This window comes from Oncorhynchus keta, unplaced genomic scaffold (assembly GCF_023373465.1).
Source record: "Oncorhynchus keta strain PuntledgeMale-10-30-2019 unplaced genomic scaffold, Oket_V2 Un_contig_8064_pilon_pilon, whole genome shotgun sequence".
In the NCBI taxonomy this organism is placed as follows: Eukaryota; Metazoa; Chordata; class Actinopteri; order Salmoniformes; family Salmonidae; genus Oncorhynchus; species Oncorhynchus keta.
The window spans coordinates 125,001-145,794 of NW_026289837.1; the positions used below are offsets into that span (position 1 = coordinate 125,001).

The 20,794-nt window shown below is 43.4% G+C and overlaps 1 protein-coding gene across 3 annotated transcripts in view; it reads right to left on the reverse strand.

Annotated features, from left to right (window-relative positions):
• dapk1 (death-associated protein kinase 1) overlaps positions 1-20,794 on the reverse strand; it is a 194,357-nt gene that overhangs the window by 112,696 nt on the left and 60,867 nt on the right. For all 3 annotated transcript variants that reach the window (XM_052512193.1, XM_052512192.1, XM_052512191.1), the window contains 2 exons: positions 11,271-11,492; positions 7,215-7,353 (listed from right to left, as the gene is read on the reverse strand). In XM_052512193.1, coding sequence (XP_052368153.1) covers positions 7,215-7,353; positions 11,271-11,492 — 361 coding nt within the window. The remainder of the gene's footprint in view (positions 1-7,214; positions 7,354-11,270; positions 11,493-20,794) is intronic.

Sequence of the window (20,794 nt, forward strand, 5' to 3'; positions counted from 1 at the left end):
TAGTATGTGTGGTATGAGCAGTATTATATAGTATGTGTAGTATATGTAGTATTATATAGTATGCATAGTATCATACAGTATGTGTAGCATGAGTAGTATTATATAGTATGTTTAGTATTATATAGTATGTGCAGTATATGTAGTATGTGTAGTGTATGTAGTATTATATAGTATGTGTAGTATTATACAGTATGTGTAGCACAAGTAGTATTATATAGTATGTGTAGTATGAGTAATATGTATGAGGAGTGCATCTGGTAAAGGTAGTAGTATGCAGTATGTGTAGTATGAGTTGTATGTATAGTATTAGGTAATATGAATAGTATATCTGGTTTGGGCAGTATGAGTAGTATTACAGTATATGTAGTATTATGTAATATGTGTAGAATGAGTAGAATGACTGGTATTATGTCGTATGTGCAGTATGAGTAGTATTATGTCTTGTAGTATGTGTAGTACATGTTGTATTATGTAGCATGTGTAATATGAGTAGTATTACGTAGTATGTTTAATTTGTGTAATATGAGTAGTATTCAGCAGTATGTGTAGCATTGTAGCATGTGTAATATGTGTAGTATGTATAGTATTATGCAGTATGTGTAGTATGAGTTGTATGTATAGTAGTATGTAATATGAATAGTATGCCTGGTTTGGGTAGTATGAGTAGTATTACAGTATAAGTAGTATTATGTAATATGTGTAGAATGAGTAGAATGACTGGTATTATGTCGTATGTGCAGTATGAGTAGTAGTATGTCTTGTAGTTAGAGTAGTATGTGAAGTAGTATGTGTAGTACATGTTGTATTATGTAGCATGTGTAATATGAGTAGTATTACGTAGTATGTTTAATTTGTGTAATATGAGTAGTATTCAGCAGTATGTGTAGCATTGTAGCATGTGTAATATGTGTAGTATGTATAGTATTATGTAGTATGTGTAGTATTATGTAGTATGAGTAGTATGATGTAATACGAGTAGTATGTGTAATATGGTGTGTGAGTAGTATTATGTAATATGTGTAATATGAGTACAGTAGTATTCAGTAATTTGAGTAGTGTTCAGTAGTATGATTAGTATTCAGTAGTATTATATAGTATGTGTACTATTCAGTCATATAAGTAGTATTCAGTGGTTTTACATAGTATGTGTAGTAGTATATAGTATGTGTAATATTCAATAATATGAGTAGTATTGCGTAGTATTACGTAGCATGCATAGTATTATATAGTATTATGTAGTATGAGTAGCATGACATAAGTAGTATTATGTAGTATGAGAAGTATTATGTTGCATGAGTAGTATGTTGAATGAGTAGTATGTTGTATGAGTTGTAGAGTGTGTAGTACGAATAGTATTATATAGCATGAATAGTATTATGTAGTATTATGCAGTATGAGTAGTATTATGTAGCATGCATAGTATTATATAGCATGAGTAGTATTATGTAGCATGAGTAGTATTATGTAGCATGCATAGTATTATATAGCATGAGTAGTATTATGTAGCATGCATAGTATTATATAGCATGAGTAGTATTATGTAGCATGCATAGTATTATATAGCATAAGTAGTATTATGTAGCATGCATAGTATTATATAGCATGAGTAGTATTATGTAGCATGCATAGTATTATATAGCATGAGTAGTATTATGTAGCATGCATAGTATTATATAGCATGAGTATTATTATGTAGCATGCATAGTATTATATAGCATGAGTAGTATTATGTAGCATGCATAGTATTATATAGCATGAGTATTATTATGTAGCATGCATAGTATTATATAGCATGAGTAGTATTATGTAGCATGCATAGTATTATATAGCATGAGTAGTATTATGTAGCATGAATAGTATTATATAGCATGAGTAGTATTATGTAGCATGCATAGTATTATATAGCATGAGTAGTATTATGTAGCATGCATAGTATTATATAGCATGAGTAGTATTATGTAGCATGCATAGTATTATATAGCATGAGTAGTATTATGTAGCATGCATAGTATTATATAGCATGAGTAGTATTATGTAGCATGCATAGTATTATATAGCATGAGTAGTATTATGTAGCATGAGTAGTATTATGTAGCATGAGTAGTATTATGTAGCATGAGTAGTATTATATAGCATGAGTAGTATTATGTAGCATGAGTAGTATTATATAGCATGAGTAGTATTATGTAGCATGAGTAGTATTATGTAGCATGAGTAGTATTATGTAGCATGCATAGTATTATATAGCATGAGTAGTATTATGTAGCATGCATAGTATTATATAGCATGAGTAGTATTATGTAGCATGAGTAGTATTATGTAGCATGAGTAGTATTATGTAGCATGAGTAGTATTATGTAGCATTATATAGCATGAGTAGTATTATGTAGCATGCATAGTATTATATAGCATGCAGTAGTATTATGTAGCATGCATAGTATTATATAGCATGAGTAGTATTATGTAGCATGAGTAGTATTATGTAGCATGCATAGTATTATATAGCATGAGTAGTATTATGTAGCATGAGTAGTATTATGTAGCATGAGTAGTATTATGTAGCATGAGTAGTATTATATAGCATGAGTAGTATTATGTAGCATGCATAGTATTATATAGCATGAGTAGTATTATGTAGCATGCATAGTATTATATAGCATGAGTAGTATTATGTAGCATGCATAGTATTATATAGCATGAGTAGTATTATGTAGCATGCATAGTATTATATAGCATGAGTAGTATTATGTAGCATGCATAGTATTATATAGCATGAGTAGTATTATGTAGCATGCATAGTATTATATAGCATGAGTAGTATTATGTAGCATGCATAGTATTATATAGCATGAGTAGTATTATGTAGCATGCATAGTATTATATAGCATGAGTAGTATTATGTAGCATGCATAGTATTATATAGCATGAGTATTATTATGTAGCATGCATAGTATTATATAGCATGAGTAGTATTATGTAGCATGCATAGTATTATATAGCATGAGTAGTATTATGTAGCATGAATAGTTTTATATAGCATGCATAGTATTATATAGCATGAGTAGTATTATGTAGCATGAATAGTATTATATAGCATGAATAGTATTATGTAGTATGAATAGTTTTATGTAGTATTATGCAGTATGAGTAGTATTATGTAGCATGCATAGTATTATATAGCATGAGTAGTATTACGTTGTATGAGTAGTATTATGTAGCTTGCATAGTATTACATAGTATGAGTAGTATTACGTTGTATGAGTAGTATTGTGTAGTATGAGTAGTATTATATAGCATGCGTGGGATTATGTAGTATTAGGTAGTATGAGTGGTAGTATGTATTATGTGTAGTACTATATGGTATTACGTAGTATGAGTAGTACGAGTAGTATTATGTTTTTTGAGTAGTATTATGTTGTACGCGTAGTAGTATGTTGTATGAGTAGTATTATGTTGTATGAGTAGCAGAGTGTGTTGTGTGAGTAGTATTATATAGCATGAGTAATATTATGTAGCATGATTAGTTTTATGTAGTAGTATGTGTAGTATGAGTAGAATTATGTAGTATGAGTAGTATTATGATGTATGAGTAGTATTATGTTGTATGTGTAGTATGTGTAGTATTATATAGTATGAGTAGTCTTATGTATGTGTAGTATTATATAGTATGAGTAGTATGAGTAGGATTATATAGTACGAGTAGAATTATGCGTAGCATGAGTTGTATTATGTAGTATGAGTAGTATTATGTAGTATGAGTAGTATTATATAGTATGAGTAGTATTATGTAGTATGAGTAGTATTATGTAGTATGAGTAGTATTATATAGTATGAGTAGTATGTGCAGTATGAACAGTATTGTGTTACGTAGTACGTGCAGTATTATGTAGTATAATGTAGTGTGTGTAGCATGTATAGTAGAATGTGTAGTATGAGTAGTGTTATGTAGTGGAGTAGTATTATATAGTATAATGTAGTGTGTGTAGTATGTATAGTAGAATGTGTAGTATGAGTAGTGTTATGTAGTGGAGTAGTATTATGTAGCATGAGTAGTATGGTGTAGTATGTGTAGTATTACATAGTATGCATAGTATAATGTGTAGTATTAGGCAGTATGATGTAGAATGTGTTGTATGAATAGTATTGTATAGTATTATGTAGCATGTGTAGTATGAGTAGTCTTATGTAGTTTGTATAGTAGAATGCGTAGTATGTGTAGTATTATGTAGTATGAATATTATTATGTAGTATTATGTTATATGTGTAGTATGAACATTATTGTATAGTATTATGTAGTATGAGTAGTATTATGTAGTATGAGTTGTATGGTGTACTATTATGTAGTATGTATAGTAGAATGTGTAGTATGAACATTATTGTGTAGTATTATGTAATATGTGTAGTATGAACATTATTGTATAGTATTATGTAGTATGTGTAGTATGAGAAGTATGAGTAGTATTATGCAATATGTGTAGTAGAGCAGTATTATGTAGGGTAGTATGTGTAGTATTAGTAGTATGTGTAATTTGGGGATCATGTGACTCAAGCTGTCCTATAGTGTAGACCATGTTCATTCTTGGGGAAGTGCGTCACCTGGGTGGGTTGATTCACTGTTGTGGTAGGCCTGAATGTTGCCCCCCTTGGGTTGTACCGTGGCGGAGATCTTTGTGGGCTTATCGGCCTTGTCTCAGGATGGTAAGTTGGTGGTTGAAGATATCCCTGTAGTGGTGTGGGGGATGTGCTTTGGCAAAGTGGGTGGGGTTATATCCTTCCTGTTTGGCCCTGTCCGGGGTGTATCGGATGGGGCCACAGTGTTGTCCTGACCCCTCCTGTCTCAGCCTCCAGTATTTATGCTGCAGTAGTTTGTGTCGGGGGCTAGGGTCAGTTTGTTATATCTGAGTACTTCTCCTGTCCTATTCGGTGTCCTGTGTGAATCTAAGTGTGCGTTCTCTAATTCTCTCCTTCTCTCTTTCTTTCTCTCTCTGTGAGGACCTGAGCCCTAGGACCATGTCCCAGGACTACCTGACATGAGGACTCCTTGCTGTCCCCAGTCCACCTGGCCATGCTCCTGCTCCAGTTTCAACTGACCTGAGCCCTAGGACCGTGCCCCAGGACTACCTGACATGAAGGCTCCTTGCTGTCCCCAGTCCACCTGACTGTGCTGCTGCTCCAGTTTCAACTGTTCTGCCTTATTATTATGTACCATGCTGGTCATTTATGAACATTTGAACATCTTGGTCATGTTCTGTTATAATATGTATATGGCACAGCCAGAAGAGGACTGGCCATAGTATTATGCCCGGTTCCTCTCTAGGTTTCTTCCTAGGTTTTGGCCTTTCTAGGGAGTTTTCCTAGCCACCGTGCTTTTACACCTGCATTGTTTGCTGTTTGGGGTTTTAGGCTGGGTTTCTGTACAGCAGTTTGAGATATCAGCTGATCATGTGAGGGCTATATAAATAAATTTGATTTGATTTGATTTGATTTGATTCTTGAGTTTTTGGGGAAGCATGTTTAAATGATCACACTAAAACAAATGGGACATTGTACAACACTGACTGAGTTAGAATTGAGCTGATCAGAACACTGATGTCGTCCACCAACTAACAACCAGTGAGTGTCGATGATGACGGATGTTCCGGCTGGAGACAGGCCAGAGTGTGATAAAAGCTCTGCCATTGATTAGTTGTGTCTGGTTTCAGTGCAGAGCAGAGTCGAGAGGACAGAACTCATCACTGGAGTGGCCCTTGTAGCTGTGTGAATGTGTGTGTGTGTACCTTGAGGTCAAAGGGTGTGTGTGTGTACCTTGAGGTCAAAGGGTGTGTATGTGTACCTTGAGGTCAAAGGGTGTGTGTGTGTACCTTGAGGTCAAAGGGTGTGTGTGTGTACCTTGAGGTCAAAGGGTGTGTGTGTGTGTGGGTGTGTGTGTGTACCTTGAGGTCAAAGTGTGTGTATGTGTGTACCTTGAGGTCAAAGGGTGTGTGTGTGTACCTTGAGGTCAAAGGGTGTGTATGTGTGTACCTTGAGGTCAAAGGGTGTGTATGTGTACCTTGAGGTCAAAGGGTGTGTGTGTGTACCTTGAGGTCAAAGGGTGTGTATGTGTACCTTGAGGTCAAAGTGTGTGTGTATGTGTACCTTGAGGTCAAAGGGTGTGTGTGTGTACCTTGAGGTCAAAGGGTGTGTATGTGTACCTTGAGGTCAAAGGGTGTGTATGTGTACACCTTGAGGTCAAAGGGTGTGTATGTGTACCTTGAGGTCAAAGGGTGTGTATGTGTACCTTGAGGTCAAAGGGTGTGTATGTGTACCTTGAGGTCAAAGTGTGCGTGTGTGTACCTTGATGTCAAAGTGTGTGTATGTGTGTACCTTGAGGTCAAAGGGTGTGTGTGTGTACCTTGAGGTCAAAGTGTGTGTGTGTGTACCTTGATGTCAAAGTGTGTGTATGTGTACCTTGAGGTCAAAGGGTGTGTGTGTGTACCTTGATGTCAAAGTGTGTGTGTGTGTGTGTACCTTGAGGTCAAAGGGTGTGTATGTGTACCTTGAGGTCAAAGTGTGCGTGTGTGTACCTTGATGTCAAAGTGTGTGTATGTGTGTACCTTGAGGTCAAAGGGTGTGTATGTGTACCCTGAGGTCAAAGTGTGCGTGTGTGTACCTTGATGTCAAAGTGTGTGTATGTGTGTACCTTGAGGTCAAAGGGTGTGTATGTGTACCTTGAGGTCAAAGTGTGCGTGTGTGTACCTTGATGTCAAAGTGTGTGTATGTGTGTACCTTGAGGTCAAAGGGTGTGTGTGTGTACCTTGGTGTCAAAGTGTGTGTGTGTGTGTGTGTACCTTGAGGTCAAAGTGTGCGTGTGTGTGTACCTTCAGGTCAAAGTGTGTGTGTGTGTGCGTGTGTGTGTGTCAGGTGTGTGTGTGTACCTTGAGGTCAAAGGGTGTGTGTGTGTACCTTGAGGTCAAAGTGTGTGTGTGTGTGTGTGTGTGTGTGTGTGTGTGTGTGTGTGTGTGTGTGTGTGTGTGTGTGTGTGTGTGTGTGTGTGTGTGTGTGTGTGTACCTTGAGGTCAAAGTGTGTGTATGTGTACCTTGAGGTCAAAGGGTGTGTATGTGTACCTTGAGGTCAAAGGGTGTGTATGTGTACCTTGAGGTCAAAGTGTGTGTGTGTGTACCTTGAGGTCAAAGGGTGTGTGTGTACCTTGAGGTCAAAGGGTGTGTGTGTGTACCTTGAGGTCAAAGTGTGCAATGTGTTTGGAGTGCAGGTAGTGGACTCCATCCAGAATCTGTTTGAGGAACTCAGTAGCCTCCTCTTCTGTTAGGGACTCCTTCTCTGCTAGCAAATTAAACAGTTCTCCACCAGCCACCCTAGAGGAGAGGAGGAGGAGAGGAGATCTTAGACAATACCGAATGTAGATACAATAAGCTAACAGTAGGCACTTCTATCAACCTAAGGCTTACTTCAGCCAATACCAACGAGTGGGTAACAACACATCAGTGCCATGAAGAAGGCAAGTGACAAAACTAGCACAGCTTGCAGTGACACCGGAGACGGCGTCATCGTGGCCGTGACTACCGGACCGCTGGTCCTTTTCCTCGCGAGGAGGTGAGAGCAGAAGTACAACCCTTCACCAGACAACCAGACAACCCTTCACCAGACAACCCTTCACCAGACAACCAGACAACCCTTCACCAGACAACCCTTCACCAGACAACCAGACAACCCTTCACCAGACAACCCTTCACCAGACAACCAGACAACCCTTCACCAGACAACCCTTCACCAGACAACCAGACAACCCTTCACCAGACAACCAGACAACCCTTCACCAGACAACCCTTCACCAGACAACCCTTCACCAGACAACCAGACAACCCTTCACCAGACAACCCTTCACCAGACAACCCTTCACCAGACAACCCTTCACCAGACAACCAGACAACCCTTCACCAGACAACCCTTCACCAGACAACCCTTCACCAGACAACCCTTCACCAGACAACCCTTCACCAGACAACCCTTCACCAGACAACCCTTCACCAGACAACCCTTCACCAGACAACCCTTCACCAGACAACCCTTCACCAGACAACCCTTCACCAGACAACCCTTCACCAGACAACCCTTTACCAGACAACCCTTCACCAGACAACCCTTCACCAGACAACCAGACAACCAGACAACCCTTCACCAGAGTCTAGAGAGATGGAGGCCATGAAGACAACCCTCCACCAGATTCTAGAGAGATGGAGGCCATGAAGACAACCCTTCACCAGAGTCTAGAGAGATGGAGGCCATGAAGACAACCCTCCACCAGAGTCTAGAGAGATGGAGGCCATGAAGACAACCCTCCACCAGACAACCCTTCACCAGAGTCTAGACAGATGGAGGCCATGAAGACAACCCTCCACCAGACAACCCTTCACCAGAGTCTAGAGAGATGGAGGCCATGAAGACAACCCTCCACCAGACAACCCTTCACCAGAGTCTAGAGAGATGGAGGCCATGAAGACAACCCTCCACCAGACAACCCTCCACCAGAGTCTAGAGAGATGGAGGCCATGAAGACAACCCTCCACCAGACAACCCTCCACCAGACAACCCTCCACCAGAGTCTAGAGAGATGGAGGCCATGAAGACAACCCTTCACCAGAGTCTAGAGAGATGGAGGCCATGAAGACAACCCTCCACCAGAGTCTAGAGAGATGGAGGCCATGAAGACAACCCTTCACCAGAGTCTAGAGAGATGGAGGCCATGAAGACAACCCTTCACCAGAGTCTAGAGAGATGGAGGCCATGAAGACAACCCTCCACCAGAGTCTAGACAGATGGAGGCCATGAAGACAACCCTTCACCAGACAACCCTTCACCAGAGTCTAGACAGATGGAGGCCGTGAGGACAACCCTCCACCAGAGTCTAGACAGATGGAGGCCGTGAGGACAACCCTCCACCAGAGTGTACACTGGAATATATTACCTTTGGCACAGTTTATGTAGGCACATATATTGCCTTTTTATAAAACATTAGTGAATCACTGAGTAATGATTCAGTGAAGTGGCACTACTTGGGTCCTGGTCAAAAAGGACCTAGGTCTCCATTTGGGATGACGACATGGTGCTCTCAGACTGGTGACTGGTGGCTGATATAGCAGGTCACTGTAATGACTACATTGTTGACGTTTTCCCCCCTAAAAAAAGTGCCTTGTTTATGCATTTCCTCTGAGGATGGAAACAGGGAACAGGAGGTAGCAGCCCACTGCAGAGGAAGCAGTGACAGGATAGTAACACACTCAGCCAATAACAACAGTGCTCAGTCACTTGACCACAAGTTGCCAAAACAACCTGTTTTTTTTAGTTTTACGCTGGAACAGACTGGGTATAGGGACTGGATATAGGGACTGGGTATAGGGACTGGGTATAGGGACTGGGTATAGGGACTGGGTATAGGGACTGGATATAGGGACTGGATATAGGGACTGGGTATAGGGACTGGGTATAGGGGATATAGGGACTGGGTATAGGGACTGGATATAGGACTGGGTATAGGGACTGGGCATAGGGACTGGATATAGGGACTGGGTATAGGGACTGGATATAGGGACTGGGTATAGGGACTGGATATAGGGACTAGGGACTGGATATAGGGACTGGGTATAGGGACTGGGTATAGGGACTGGATATAGGGACTGGGTATAGGGACTGGGACTGGATATAGGGACTGGGTATAGGGACTGGATATAGGGACTGGGTATAGGGACTGATATAGGGACTGGGTATAGGGACTGGGTATAGGGACTGGGTATAGGGACTGGATATAGGATAGGGACTGGGATATAGGGACTGGGTATAGGGACTGGGATAGGACTGGGTATAGGGACTGGGTATAGGGACTGGGTATAGGGACTGGGTATAGGGACTGGATATAGGGACTGGGTATAGGGACTGGATATAGGGACTGGATATAGGGACTGGATATAGGGACTGGGTATAGGGACTGGATATAGGGACTGGGTATAGGGACTGGGTATAGGGACTGGATATAGGGACTGGGTATAGGGACTGGGTATAGGGACTGGGTATAGGGACTGGATATAGGGACTGGGTATAGGGACTGGGTATAGGGACTGGGTATAGGGACTGGGTATAGGGACTGTATAGGGACTATAGAGACTGGGTATAGGGACTGGATATAGGGACTGGGTATAGGGAGTATAGGGACTGGATATAGGGACACGTTAGGGACTGATAAGACTTCAGTTGGTCTTGGGTGCATTATGTGGTTGAAATACTGTCTACTTGGATAACCGTGTCAAAGATAACAAGTTACACACACTTTCTCAAGAGATTCTCTTGGTAGAAGCCCTGGTAGAAACATTGGTCTTTGGCACAGCGTATTGTAGTGGTACTGATGTGGTAAGATCATTCACAGTGCTTAGCTTTGACTAGTAATGGATTCTTCAAGCCAGAGAGTCCAGGTTAAAGCAGCCCCAACCATAACACTAGTTCACAAACAGGTTCTGCTGAGAAAGCACCCCTAACTATGGCCTCAACCTTGATCTGTAACCAGTCTGGTCAGGGGTTGTTGGGCGTCAGAGGGGTCAGGGGGTCAGGGCGTCAGGGGGTCAGGGGGGTCAGGGCGTCAGGGGGTCGGGCGTCAGGGGTCAGGGGGGTCAGGGGCGTCGGGCGTCAGGGGGTCGGGCGTCAGGGGGTCGGGCGTCAGTCAGGGGTCAGGGGGTCGGGCGTCAGGGGGTCAGGGGTCGGGCGTCAGGGGGTCAGGGGGGGGGTCGGGCGTCAGGGGGTCAGGGGTCGGGCGTCAGGGGGTCAGGGCGTCAGGGCGTCAGGGCGTCAGGGGTCGGGCGTCAGGGGTCGGGCGTCAGGGGTCGGGCGTCAGGGGGTCGGGAGTCAGGGGGTCAGGGGTCAGGGGGTCAGGGCGTTGGGCGTCAGAGGGTCAGGGCGTCAGGGCGTCAGGGGTTGGGCGTCAGGGGGTCAGGGCGTCAGAGGGTCAGGGCGTCAGGGGTCAGGGTGTCAGAGGGGTCAGGGGGTCAGGGGGTCAGGGCGTCAGGGGGTCAGGGGTCAGGGCGTCAGGGGTCAGGGAGTCAGGGGGTCAGGGCGTCAGGGGGTCAGGGCGTCAGAGGGGTCAGGGCGTCAGGGGTCGGGCGTCAGAGGGGTCAGGGGGTCAGGGGGTCGGGCGTCAGGGGGTCAGGGCGTCAGGGCGTCGGGCGTCAGAGGGGTCAGGGGGTCAGGGCGTCAGGGCGTCGGGGGTCAGAGGGGTCAGGGTACTCACAGTTCTAGTATGAGGATGACATCAGTCTTGTTCTCGAACACGTCGTGTAGCGTGATGGTGTTGGGGTGTTGAATCTCCTTCAGAATGCTGACCTCCCTCTCGATGTCTTCCCGGGTCACGCCACGCCGGCTCGACTTGCTCCGTCGCTTACGGATGAACTTAGCGGCATACTCCAGGCCAGAGCTACGTTCACGACATTTCTTTACCACCGCAAACTGACCACTGCAGGACAAGGGGAGAGGAGATGGTCATAGAGTTAGACAGATAGAAACATACTGTTCACCATGAAATTAGTCTGAGCTCAGTAAGTCTCAGTTATAGTCTCAGCTCAGTTATAGTCTCAGCTCAGTTAGAGTCTCAGCTCTGTTATAGTCTCAGCTCTGTTATAGTCTCAGCTCAGTTATAGTCTCAGCTCAGCTATAGTCTCAGTTATAGTCTCAGCTCTGTTATAGTCTCAGCTCAGCTATAGTCTCAGTTATAGTCTCAGCTCTGTTATAGTCTCAGTTATAGTCTCAGCTCTGTTATAGTCTCAGTTATAGTCTCAGCTCAGCTATAGTCTCAGTTATAGTCTCAGCTCAGCTATAGTCTCAGTTATAGTCTCAGCTCAGCTATAGTCTCAGTTATAGTCTCAGCTCAGCTATAGTCTCAGTTATAGTCTCAGCTCAGTTATAATCTCAGTTATAGTCTCAGCTCAGATATAGTCTCAGATATAGTCTCAGCTATAGTCTCAGTTATAATCTCAGCTCTGTTATAGTCTCAGCTCAGCTATAGTCTCAGCTATAGTCTCAGTTATAGTCTCAGCTCTGTTATAGTCTCAGTTATAGTCTCAGCTCAGCTATAGTCTCAGTTATAGTCTCAGCTCTGTTATAGTCTCAGTTATAGTCTCAGCTCAGATATAGTCTCAGATATAGTCTCAGCTCAGCTATAGTCTCAGTTATAATCTCAGCTCAAATATAGTCTCAGTTATAGTCTCAGCTATAATCTCAGCTATAGTCTCAGCTCAGCTATAGTCTCAGTTATAGTCTCAGCTATAGTCTCAGCTATAGTCTCAGCTCAGCTATAGTCTCAGCTCAAATATAGTCTCAGTTATAGTCTCAGCTATAGTCTCAGCTATAGTCTCAGCTCAGCTATAGTCTCAGCTCAAATATAGTCTCAGCTATAGTCTCAGCTCAGCTATAGTCTCAGCTCAGCTATAGTCTCAGCTCAGCTATAGTCTCAGTTATAGTCTCAGCTATAGTCTCAGCTCAGATATAGTCTCAGATATAGTCTCAGTTATAGTCTCAGCTCAGATATAGTCTCAGATATAGTCTCAGTTATAGTCTCAGCTCAAATATAGTCTCAGTTATAGTCTCAGCTCAGCTATAGTCTCAGCTCAGCTCAGCTATAGTCTCAGCTCAGCTATAGTCTCAGTTCAGCTATAGTCTCAGCTCAGCTATAGTCTCAGCTCAGCTATAGTCTTAGTTATAGTATCACCAGATTCAATGATTTATCACCTCATTTATAGGGAAGGTCATATTATAAAAATGACTGATTGGCTGAGCAAAACTAATAATACAAATATTGTGGGAGCTGTTTTGTTAGACTTCAGTGCAGCTTTTGACATCACAATCTGCTGCTGGAAAAATGAGTGTTATGGCTTTACATGCCCTGCTATATTGTGGATGGAGAGTTATCCGTCTTACAGAACACAGAGGGTGTTTTTTATGGAAGGCTCTCCAACATAGTACAGGCAGAGTCAGGCATTCCCCAGGGCAGCTGACTAGGCCCCTTACTTGTTTCAATCTTTACTAATGACCTGCCACTGGCTCGGAGTAAAGCCAGTGTGTCTATGTTTGCTGATAGGGGATCCTGAGTGACGCAGCGGTCTAAGGAACTGCATCTCAGCGCTTGAGGTGTCACTACAGACACCCTGGTTCGAATCCAGGCTGTATCACAACTGGCCGTGATTGGGAGTCCCAAAGGGCGGCGCACAATTGGCCCAGAACAGGGCAGCACAGCTGGCCCTTAAATCTACACAGAGCTAATATTAATAATATAATATGCATGTAAATCTCTCCTGGCTCAAAGTGGAGGATTGACTTCCTGTCACGCCCTGACCATAGAGAGCCTTGTTATTCTCTATTTTGGTTATGTTGGGGTTGTGACTAGGGGGTGTATATCTAGTGTGTGCATTTCTTTGTTGGCCTGGTATGGATCCCAATCAGAGGTAGCTGTTTAGCGTCGTCTCTGATTGGGGATCATATTTAGGCAGCCATTTCCTGACTGTGTTTTGTGGGTTCTTGTTTCTGTGTAGTTGCCTGCTTGAGCTTCACGTATCGTTTCTGCTTTATTGTTTTGTTGTTCGATTCTCTTCAAATAAAAATATGGTCAAACCAATTCCACACTGCGCTTTGGTCCGTTAATTCTCCACATGACCGTGACAGAAGATCAAAACAGGGCCAAGCAGTTCGGGAGGAGATTGCATCCTGGTCGAGGAGAGAATATCCTGGACTTGTGTCGTAGCTGAATCAGAATTAGTTAGGTAACATTGATAAATAAGATGTTTTATTTAATTTCATAATATGCTTATGTGAGATACTTGTCATTAGAATGTCTTCTTTTGGACTATACTGTTGGCAATTGCATTTTTCCTTTCTTCTCTAGGGAAAAGTCACTTGGGTCCCAGAGAGGGGAGAGGTCAGGCTCGTCTTTTATATGTCTGGTAATATGCAGAATATCAGAAAGGGAGGAGTCAGAATTGAACATTGTCTTCATATGTGAATGTATCTGTTAAACCATGTGAAGGGCTCCACGATGTCTGTACTCCAGTCACTACCTCCTTTTCCCATTGGGGGGAGGAGTATGGCAGTGTCTGGAACCATTGTATGTCCCCTCTGATGTTGAAATGATCTTGACCTAGTATATGACCTAGAGGCTTACTCCCCTCAGTGAGCTTGTCCAGGAGGGGGGTGTATTTGAGATGGGAGTATCTAGAATTGACAATTGATATATGCCATTGGATGAGGTAATGTTTTGGTACTATGAAGTACCAAGAACGAGATTAGAACCTCGTCTTATTTACCAAACTGAACAATAATTTATAGCTAATGCTGTTTGGCTATGGGATACTCCTTTCTCAAGTAAAAGGCCCTTTTTGAAGTTCCTGAGATCTGTGGTTCGTCATGCGAGTTGAGAGGGGTTTATCTTGGCTATAAAATATACTACTATTCTTTTGTAAGCACTCTCAGAATTAATTTATAGACACTGAATTGATCTCAGAGTCAAAGGGCTATGGTGAAGCTCATACACTGCTCAAAAAAATAAAGGGAACACTTAAACAACACAATGTAACTCCTTAGTCAATCACACTTCTGTAAAATCAAACTGTCCACTTAGGAAGCAACACTGATTGACAATAAATTGCACATGCTGTTGTGCAAATGGAATAGACAACAGGTGGAAATTATAGGCAATTAGCAAGACACCCCCAATAAAGGAGTGATTCTGCAGAGACCACTTCTCAGTTCCTATGCTTCCTGGCTGATGTTTTGGTCACTTTTGAATGCTGGCGGTGCTTTCACTCTAGTGGTAGCATGAGATGGAGTCTACAACCCACACAAGTGGTTCAGGTAGTGCAGCTCATCCAGGATGGCACATCAATGCGAGCTGTGGCAAGAAGGTTTGCTGTGTCTGTCAGCGTAGTGTCCAGAGCATGGAGACGCTACCAGGAGACAGGCCAGTACATCAGGAGACGTGGAGGAGGCCGTAGGAGGGCAACAACCCAGCAGCAGGACCGCTACCTCCGCCTTTGTGCAAGGAGGAGCAGGAGGAGCACTGCCAGAGCCCTGCAAAATGACCTCCAGCAGGCCACAAATGTGCATGTGTCTGCTCAAACGGTCAGAAACAGACTCCATGAGGGTGGTATGAGGGCCCGATGTCCACAGGTGGGGGTTGTGCTTTACAGCCCAACACCGTGCAGGACGTTTGGAATTTGGCAAATTCGCCACTGGCGCCCTGTGCTCTTCACAGATGAAAGCACATGTGACAGTCTGGAGACGCCGTGGAGAACGTTCTGCTGCCTGCAACATCCTCCAGCATGACTGGATTGGCGGTGGGTCAGTCATGGTGTTGGATGGCATTTCTTTGGGGTGCCGCACAGCCCTCCATGTGCTCGCCAGAGGTAGCCTGACTGCCTTTAGGTACCGAGATGAGCTCCTCAGACCCCTTGTGAGACCATATGCTGGTGCGGTTGGCCCTGAGTTCCTCCTAATGCAAGACAATGCTAGACCTCATGTGGCTGGAGTGTGTCAGCAGTTCCTGCAAGAGGAAGTCATTGATGCTATGGACTGGCCTGCCAGTTCCCCAGACCTGAATCCAATTGAGCACATCTGGGACATCATGTCTCGCTCCATCCACCAACGCCACGTTGCACCACAGACTGTCCAGGAGTTGACGGATGCTTTAGTCCAGGTCTGGGAGGAGATCCCTCAGGAGACCATCCGCCACCTCATCAGGAGCATGCCCAGGCGTTGTAGGGAGGTCATACAGGCACGTGGAGGCCACACACACTACTGAGCCTCATTTGGACTTGTTTTAAGGACATTACATCAAAGTTGGATCAGCCTGTAGTGTGGTTTTCCACTTTAATTTTGAGTGTGACTCCAAATCCAGACCTCCATGGGTTGATACATTTGATTTCCATTGATACTTTTTGTGTGATTTTGTTGTCAGCACATTCAACTATGTAAAGAAAAAAGTATTTAATAAGAACATTTCATTCAGATTTTTTAAGCAGTCTATAATTAAAGATGAAGTTTAAATATAACTCTGACTGGTGTGTTGTTTATAACTCTCATCATTTAGTAATACAGGAAATTACCACGACACTTGGCAAGACATGAAAGCCTGCCATGGTGTCAGACAACGGGAGAGAAGGGAGGACAGTGACAACACGGGTTCGCGGCCAGGTAGAAAGCCCATAAGACAGCCCAACATTTTTTGGAGGGGGCACACGGGGTGGTCACACGGGGTGGTCAGCGGAGCCGAGGAATGAGCCAGAGACCGTCAGGGAGTCGAAGGAGGAACTAGACGAAAGATTGGTGGTGGTGATGAGAGTGCTGCAGAGCGGGCGTGCTGAGGAACGTGACACCAGTTTCACGCATCTGGCCTCCAGTGCGGTATGTCCTGCGTATCCTCCACGCACTCGCCCTGAGGTGTGTGTCACAGTTCTGTAACAATTTGTGGCGGCTATACGCACCAGACCTCCAGTGCGCCTCCCCAGTCCGGTACATCCTGTGCCTGCTCACTGCACTCACCCTGAAGCGCGTGTCACCAGTCCGGTGCAACATGTGCCGGCCCCACGCATCAGACCTCCAGTGCACCTCCCCATCCAGCGACAGTTCGCAACCTCCTGCGACGTTCCGCAACCTCCTGCAACCTCCAGCGACGGTCAACGGTCCGGAACCTCCAGCGACGGTCCTGAACCTCCAGCTCCATGGCCGGAGCCTTCTTCTGCGCCGGTGCCCAGTCCAGGCACAGCGTCCAGTCCTGCGCCAAGGCCGGAACCTTCCTCTGCGCTGATGCCCAGTCCAGGCATGGCGGCCAACCTGGCTCCATGGCCGGGACCCATGGTCTGGGCGGGACCTGGGCGGGGTCACCCCCCTCCCCACCCTCCCTAGTTTGTTTCAGGTTTTGCGTCCAGAGTCTGCACATTTGGGGGGGGGTGGGGGAGTACTGTCACGCCCTTACCATAGAAAGCCTTGTTATTCTCTATTTTGGTCGGGGTTGTGACTAGGGGGGGCTGGTATGGTTCCCATCAGAGGTAGCGTTTTCTTCTTTATTGTTTTGGTATTCGGTTCTCTTCAAATAAAACCGACGCTGAGCTTTGGTCTGAGTATGATTACAACGAAGATCACTACTGGTGCACAGCTCAGACACCCATGCATACCCCACAAGACATGTCACCAGAGGTCTGTTTAAACTACTAACACACAGCTCAAGACACCCATCCATACCCCACAAGACATGCCACCAGAGGTCTCTTCACAGTCCCCAGTCCAGAAGAGACTATGGGAGGGGCACAGTACTACATACAGCCATGGTTGCGATGGGAAGGAGGAGGATACAGGGATGTACAGTTGAAGTCGGAAGTATACATACACTTATCATTAAAACTAGTTTTTTAACCACTCCACAAATTTATTGTTAACAAACTATAGTTTTGGCAAGTCGGTTAGGACATCTACTTTGTGCATGACAAGTAATTTTTCCAACAATTGTTTACAGACACTTTATTTCACTTATAATTCACTGTATCACAATTCCAGTGGGTCAGAAGTTTACATACACTAAGTTGACTGTGCCTTTAAACAGCTTGGACAATTCCAGAAAATGGCTTTAGACGCTTCTGATAGGCTAATTGACATCATTTGAGTCAATTGGAGGTGTACCTGTGGATGTATTTCAAGGCCTATCTTCAAACTCTGTGTCTCTTTGCCTGACATTATGGAAAAATAAAAAGAAATCAGCCAAGACCTCAGAAAATAAATTGTAGACCTCCATAAGTCTGGTTCCTCCTTGGGAGCAATTTCCGAACAGCTGAAGGTACCACGTTCATCTGTACAAACAATAGAACGCAAGTATAAACACCATGGGACCACACAGCAGTCGTTCTGTCTCCTAGAGATGAACGTACTTTGCTGTGAAAAGTGCAAATCAATCCCAGAACAGCAGCAGAGGACCTTGTGAGAATGCTGAAGGAAACAGGTACAAAAGTATCTTTTTTTTTCAGTAAAACGAGTCTTATATCGACACAACCTGAAAGGCAGCTCAGCAAGGAAGACGCCACTGCTCCAAAACTGTCATAGAAAATCCAGACTACGGTTTGCAACTGCACATGGGGACAAAGATCATACTTTTTGGAGAAATGTCCTCTGGTCTGATGAAACAAAAATAGAACTGTTTGGCCATAATGACCATCGTTATGTTTGGAGGAAAAAGGGAGAGGCGTGTAAGCCGAAGAACACCATCCCAACCGTGAAGCACGGCGGTGGCAGCATGGGGGTGCTGGTGCACTTCACAATAATTTTGCACGCCCAATTTTTCAGTTTTTGATTTGTTAAAAAAGTTTGAAATATCCAATAAATGTCGTTCCACTTCATGATCGTGTCCCACTTGTTGTTGATTCTTCACAAAAAAATACAGTTTTATATCTTTATGTTTGAAGCCTGAAATGTGGCAAAAGGTCGCAAAGTTCAAGGGGGCCGAATACTTTCGCAAGGCACTGTATGTAAACTTCCGACTTCAACTGTACAGGCCTTTCTCATGTTAATCGGAGCAGCAGCTGGTTCCCCAGAAGCTGCAGGCAGAGACCAGAGTTTAGAAGAGACAAGGGAGGAGACTAGGGAGAGGCCTGCATATCAATATGCTCTGAGAGGAACTGACATTCAAGTACACGATGAAACAGACCCAACTGTAAGACCGTATTTCAATCTCTCCTTCCTCATTCATTCATTAACCACTGTTTGCCTGACTGTAGAGAGCTGCATTCCTGTGGGCAACTGGCGTGACCTGCGGGCCCCGACATGCTGCGCGCAGGTGTGAGGTGGTCAGAGAAACTTCTGGATGAAGATATATTTTAGTCCCGCAGATTATTTTGAACATTTTGTCTTTGTATGTGTTACTTAATGTATTAAAGCATTATGCACAAACTAACATGATAATTCTGTTTGTTGCAGACCAGTGATTAAAGTATATTTGAAGAGTATTCAAAAGGGGCAACGGAGTTGACAAGCCACTGATGTAGTTGACAACAGATACTCAAAACATATTTTTGCCTCTAAAAAAAGATATGGTCAATTCAAGCCGCTATAAAATTGACGATGTTTAGGTCAATCCCTCTCACCACGTATTTGGTGCTGTAGCATCAGCTGGTAGAACCCCCCTCTAATACTACCCAGAGCAGCTGGCCCATCTAGCATATATCACAGTAGAATAGCATATCATTTTTATCTTTGCCCTGTGGCAAAATGTGTAGAAATGCAACAAGTGGCAATAGTAAACTCAGAAATGTGAATTATAGATCTGTAATTCTCAATGAAAGCCAGTCTAAGAATAGGTAGATTGGTTCTGTGTGCTTTTTCTATGCTTCCCTTTCTTAGGTTTTGTGTCTTTTACTTTCGGTTTTGTACAGCAGCTTCAAACAGCTGAAACAACAATATTTCTGGTTTGGAAAATATATTTCACAGCGGTTTAGAAGGTATATTGATTCTTTATACGACACTCTATTTTCACATCAACTGAAATTAGACTATTAGACTATTATTATTAATTATTATATTATTAATAATATTATTATTATTATTATTATTATTATTATTATTATTAATTAGACTATTATTATTAAACTATTAGAGAGTTCTAGCAACCAGGAAATGGAGGAGCAATTTCTGCATAGTAAACGTTTAATGCTTGCTGAGTAAACACACGCGCTGAGGAACACAGTCAGAGTGGTTTCTCTCTCTCCCCTGTCTAAAACACTCCCTGACAGCATTCTGTTTCTCCCTATCTGAAGCCAACAGTCAGAGGGATCAAGTTGCTTGTTCTCTTTTGTTTTGGGAATGGTTGTAGCCTCCAACTTGTTTCAAAAGAGCAACTGGAGAAGATGAGGGGAGGACAGAAAGGAAGTAGAGAGGAGAGACAAACAGACAAACAGTTGATTAAATAGAGCTCTACTCCAGTCAGCTGGTAGTTCAAATAGAGCTCTAATCCAGTCAGCTGGTAGTTCAAATAGAGCTCTAATCCAGTCAGCTGGTTGTTTAAATAGAGCTCTAATCCAGTCAGCTGGTTGTTTAAATAGAGCTCTAATCCAGTCAGCTGGTTGTTTAAATAGAGCTCTAATCCAGTCAGCTGGTTGTTCAAATAGAGCTCTAATCCAGTCAGCTGGTTGTTGTTTAAATAGAGCTCTACTCCAGTCAGCTGGTTGTTGTTTAAATAGAGCTCTACTCCAGTCAGCTGGTTGTTGTTTAAATAGAGCTTTACTCCAGTCAGCTGGTTGTTGTTTAAATAGAGCTTTACTCCAGTCAGCTGGTTGTTGTTTAAATAGAGCTTTACTCCAGTCAGCTGGTTGTTGTCTGCTTTTAAATAGAGCTCTACATCAGTCAGCTGGTTGTCTGTTTTTAAATAGAGCTCTACTCCAGTCAGCTGGTTGTTGTCTGTTTTTAAATAGAGCTCTACTCCAGTCAGCTGGTTGTTGTCTGTTTTTAAATAGAGCTCTACTCCAGTCAGCTGGTTGTTGTTTAAATAGAGCTCTACTCCAGTCAGCTGGTTGTTGTCTGCTTTTAAATAGAGCTCTACACCAGTCAGCTGGTTGTTGTCTGTTTTTAAATAGAGCTCTACTCCAGTCAGCTGGTTGTTGTCTGTTTTTAAATAGAGCTCTAATCCAGTCATCTGGTTGTTGTTTAAATAGAGCTCTACTCCAGTCAGCTGGTTGTTGTCTGTTTTTAAATAGAGCTCTACTCCAGTCAGCTGGTTGTTGTTTAAATAGA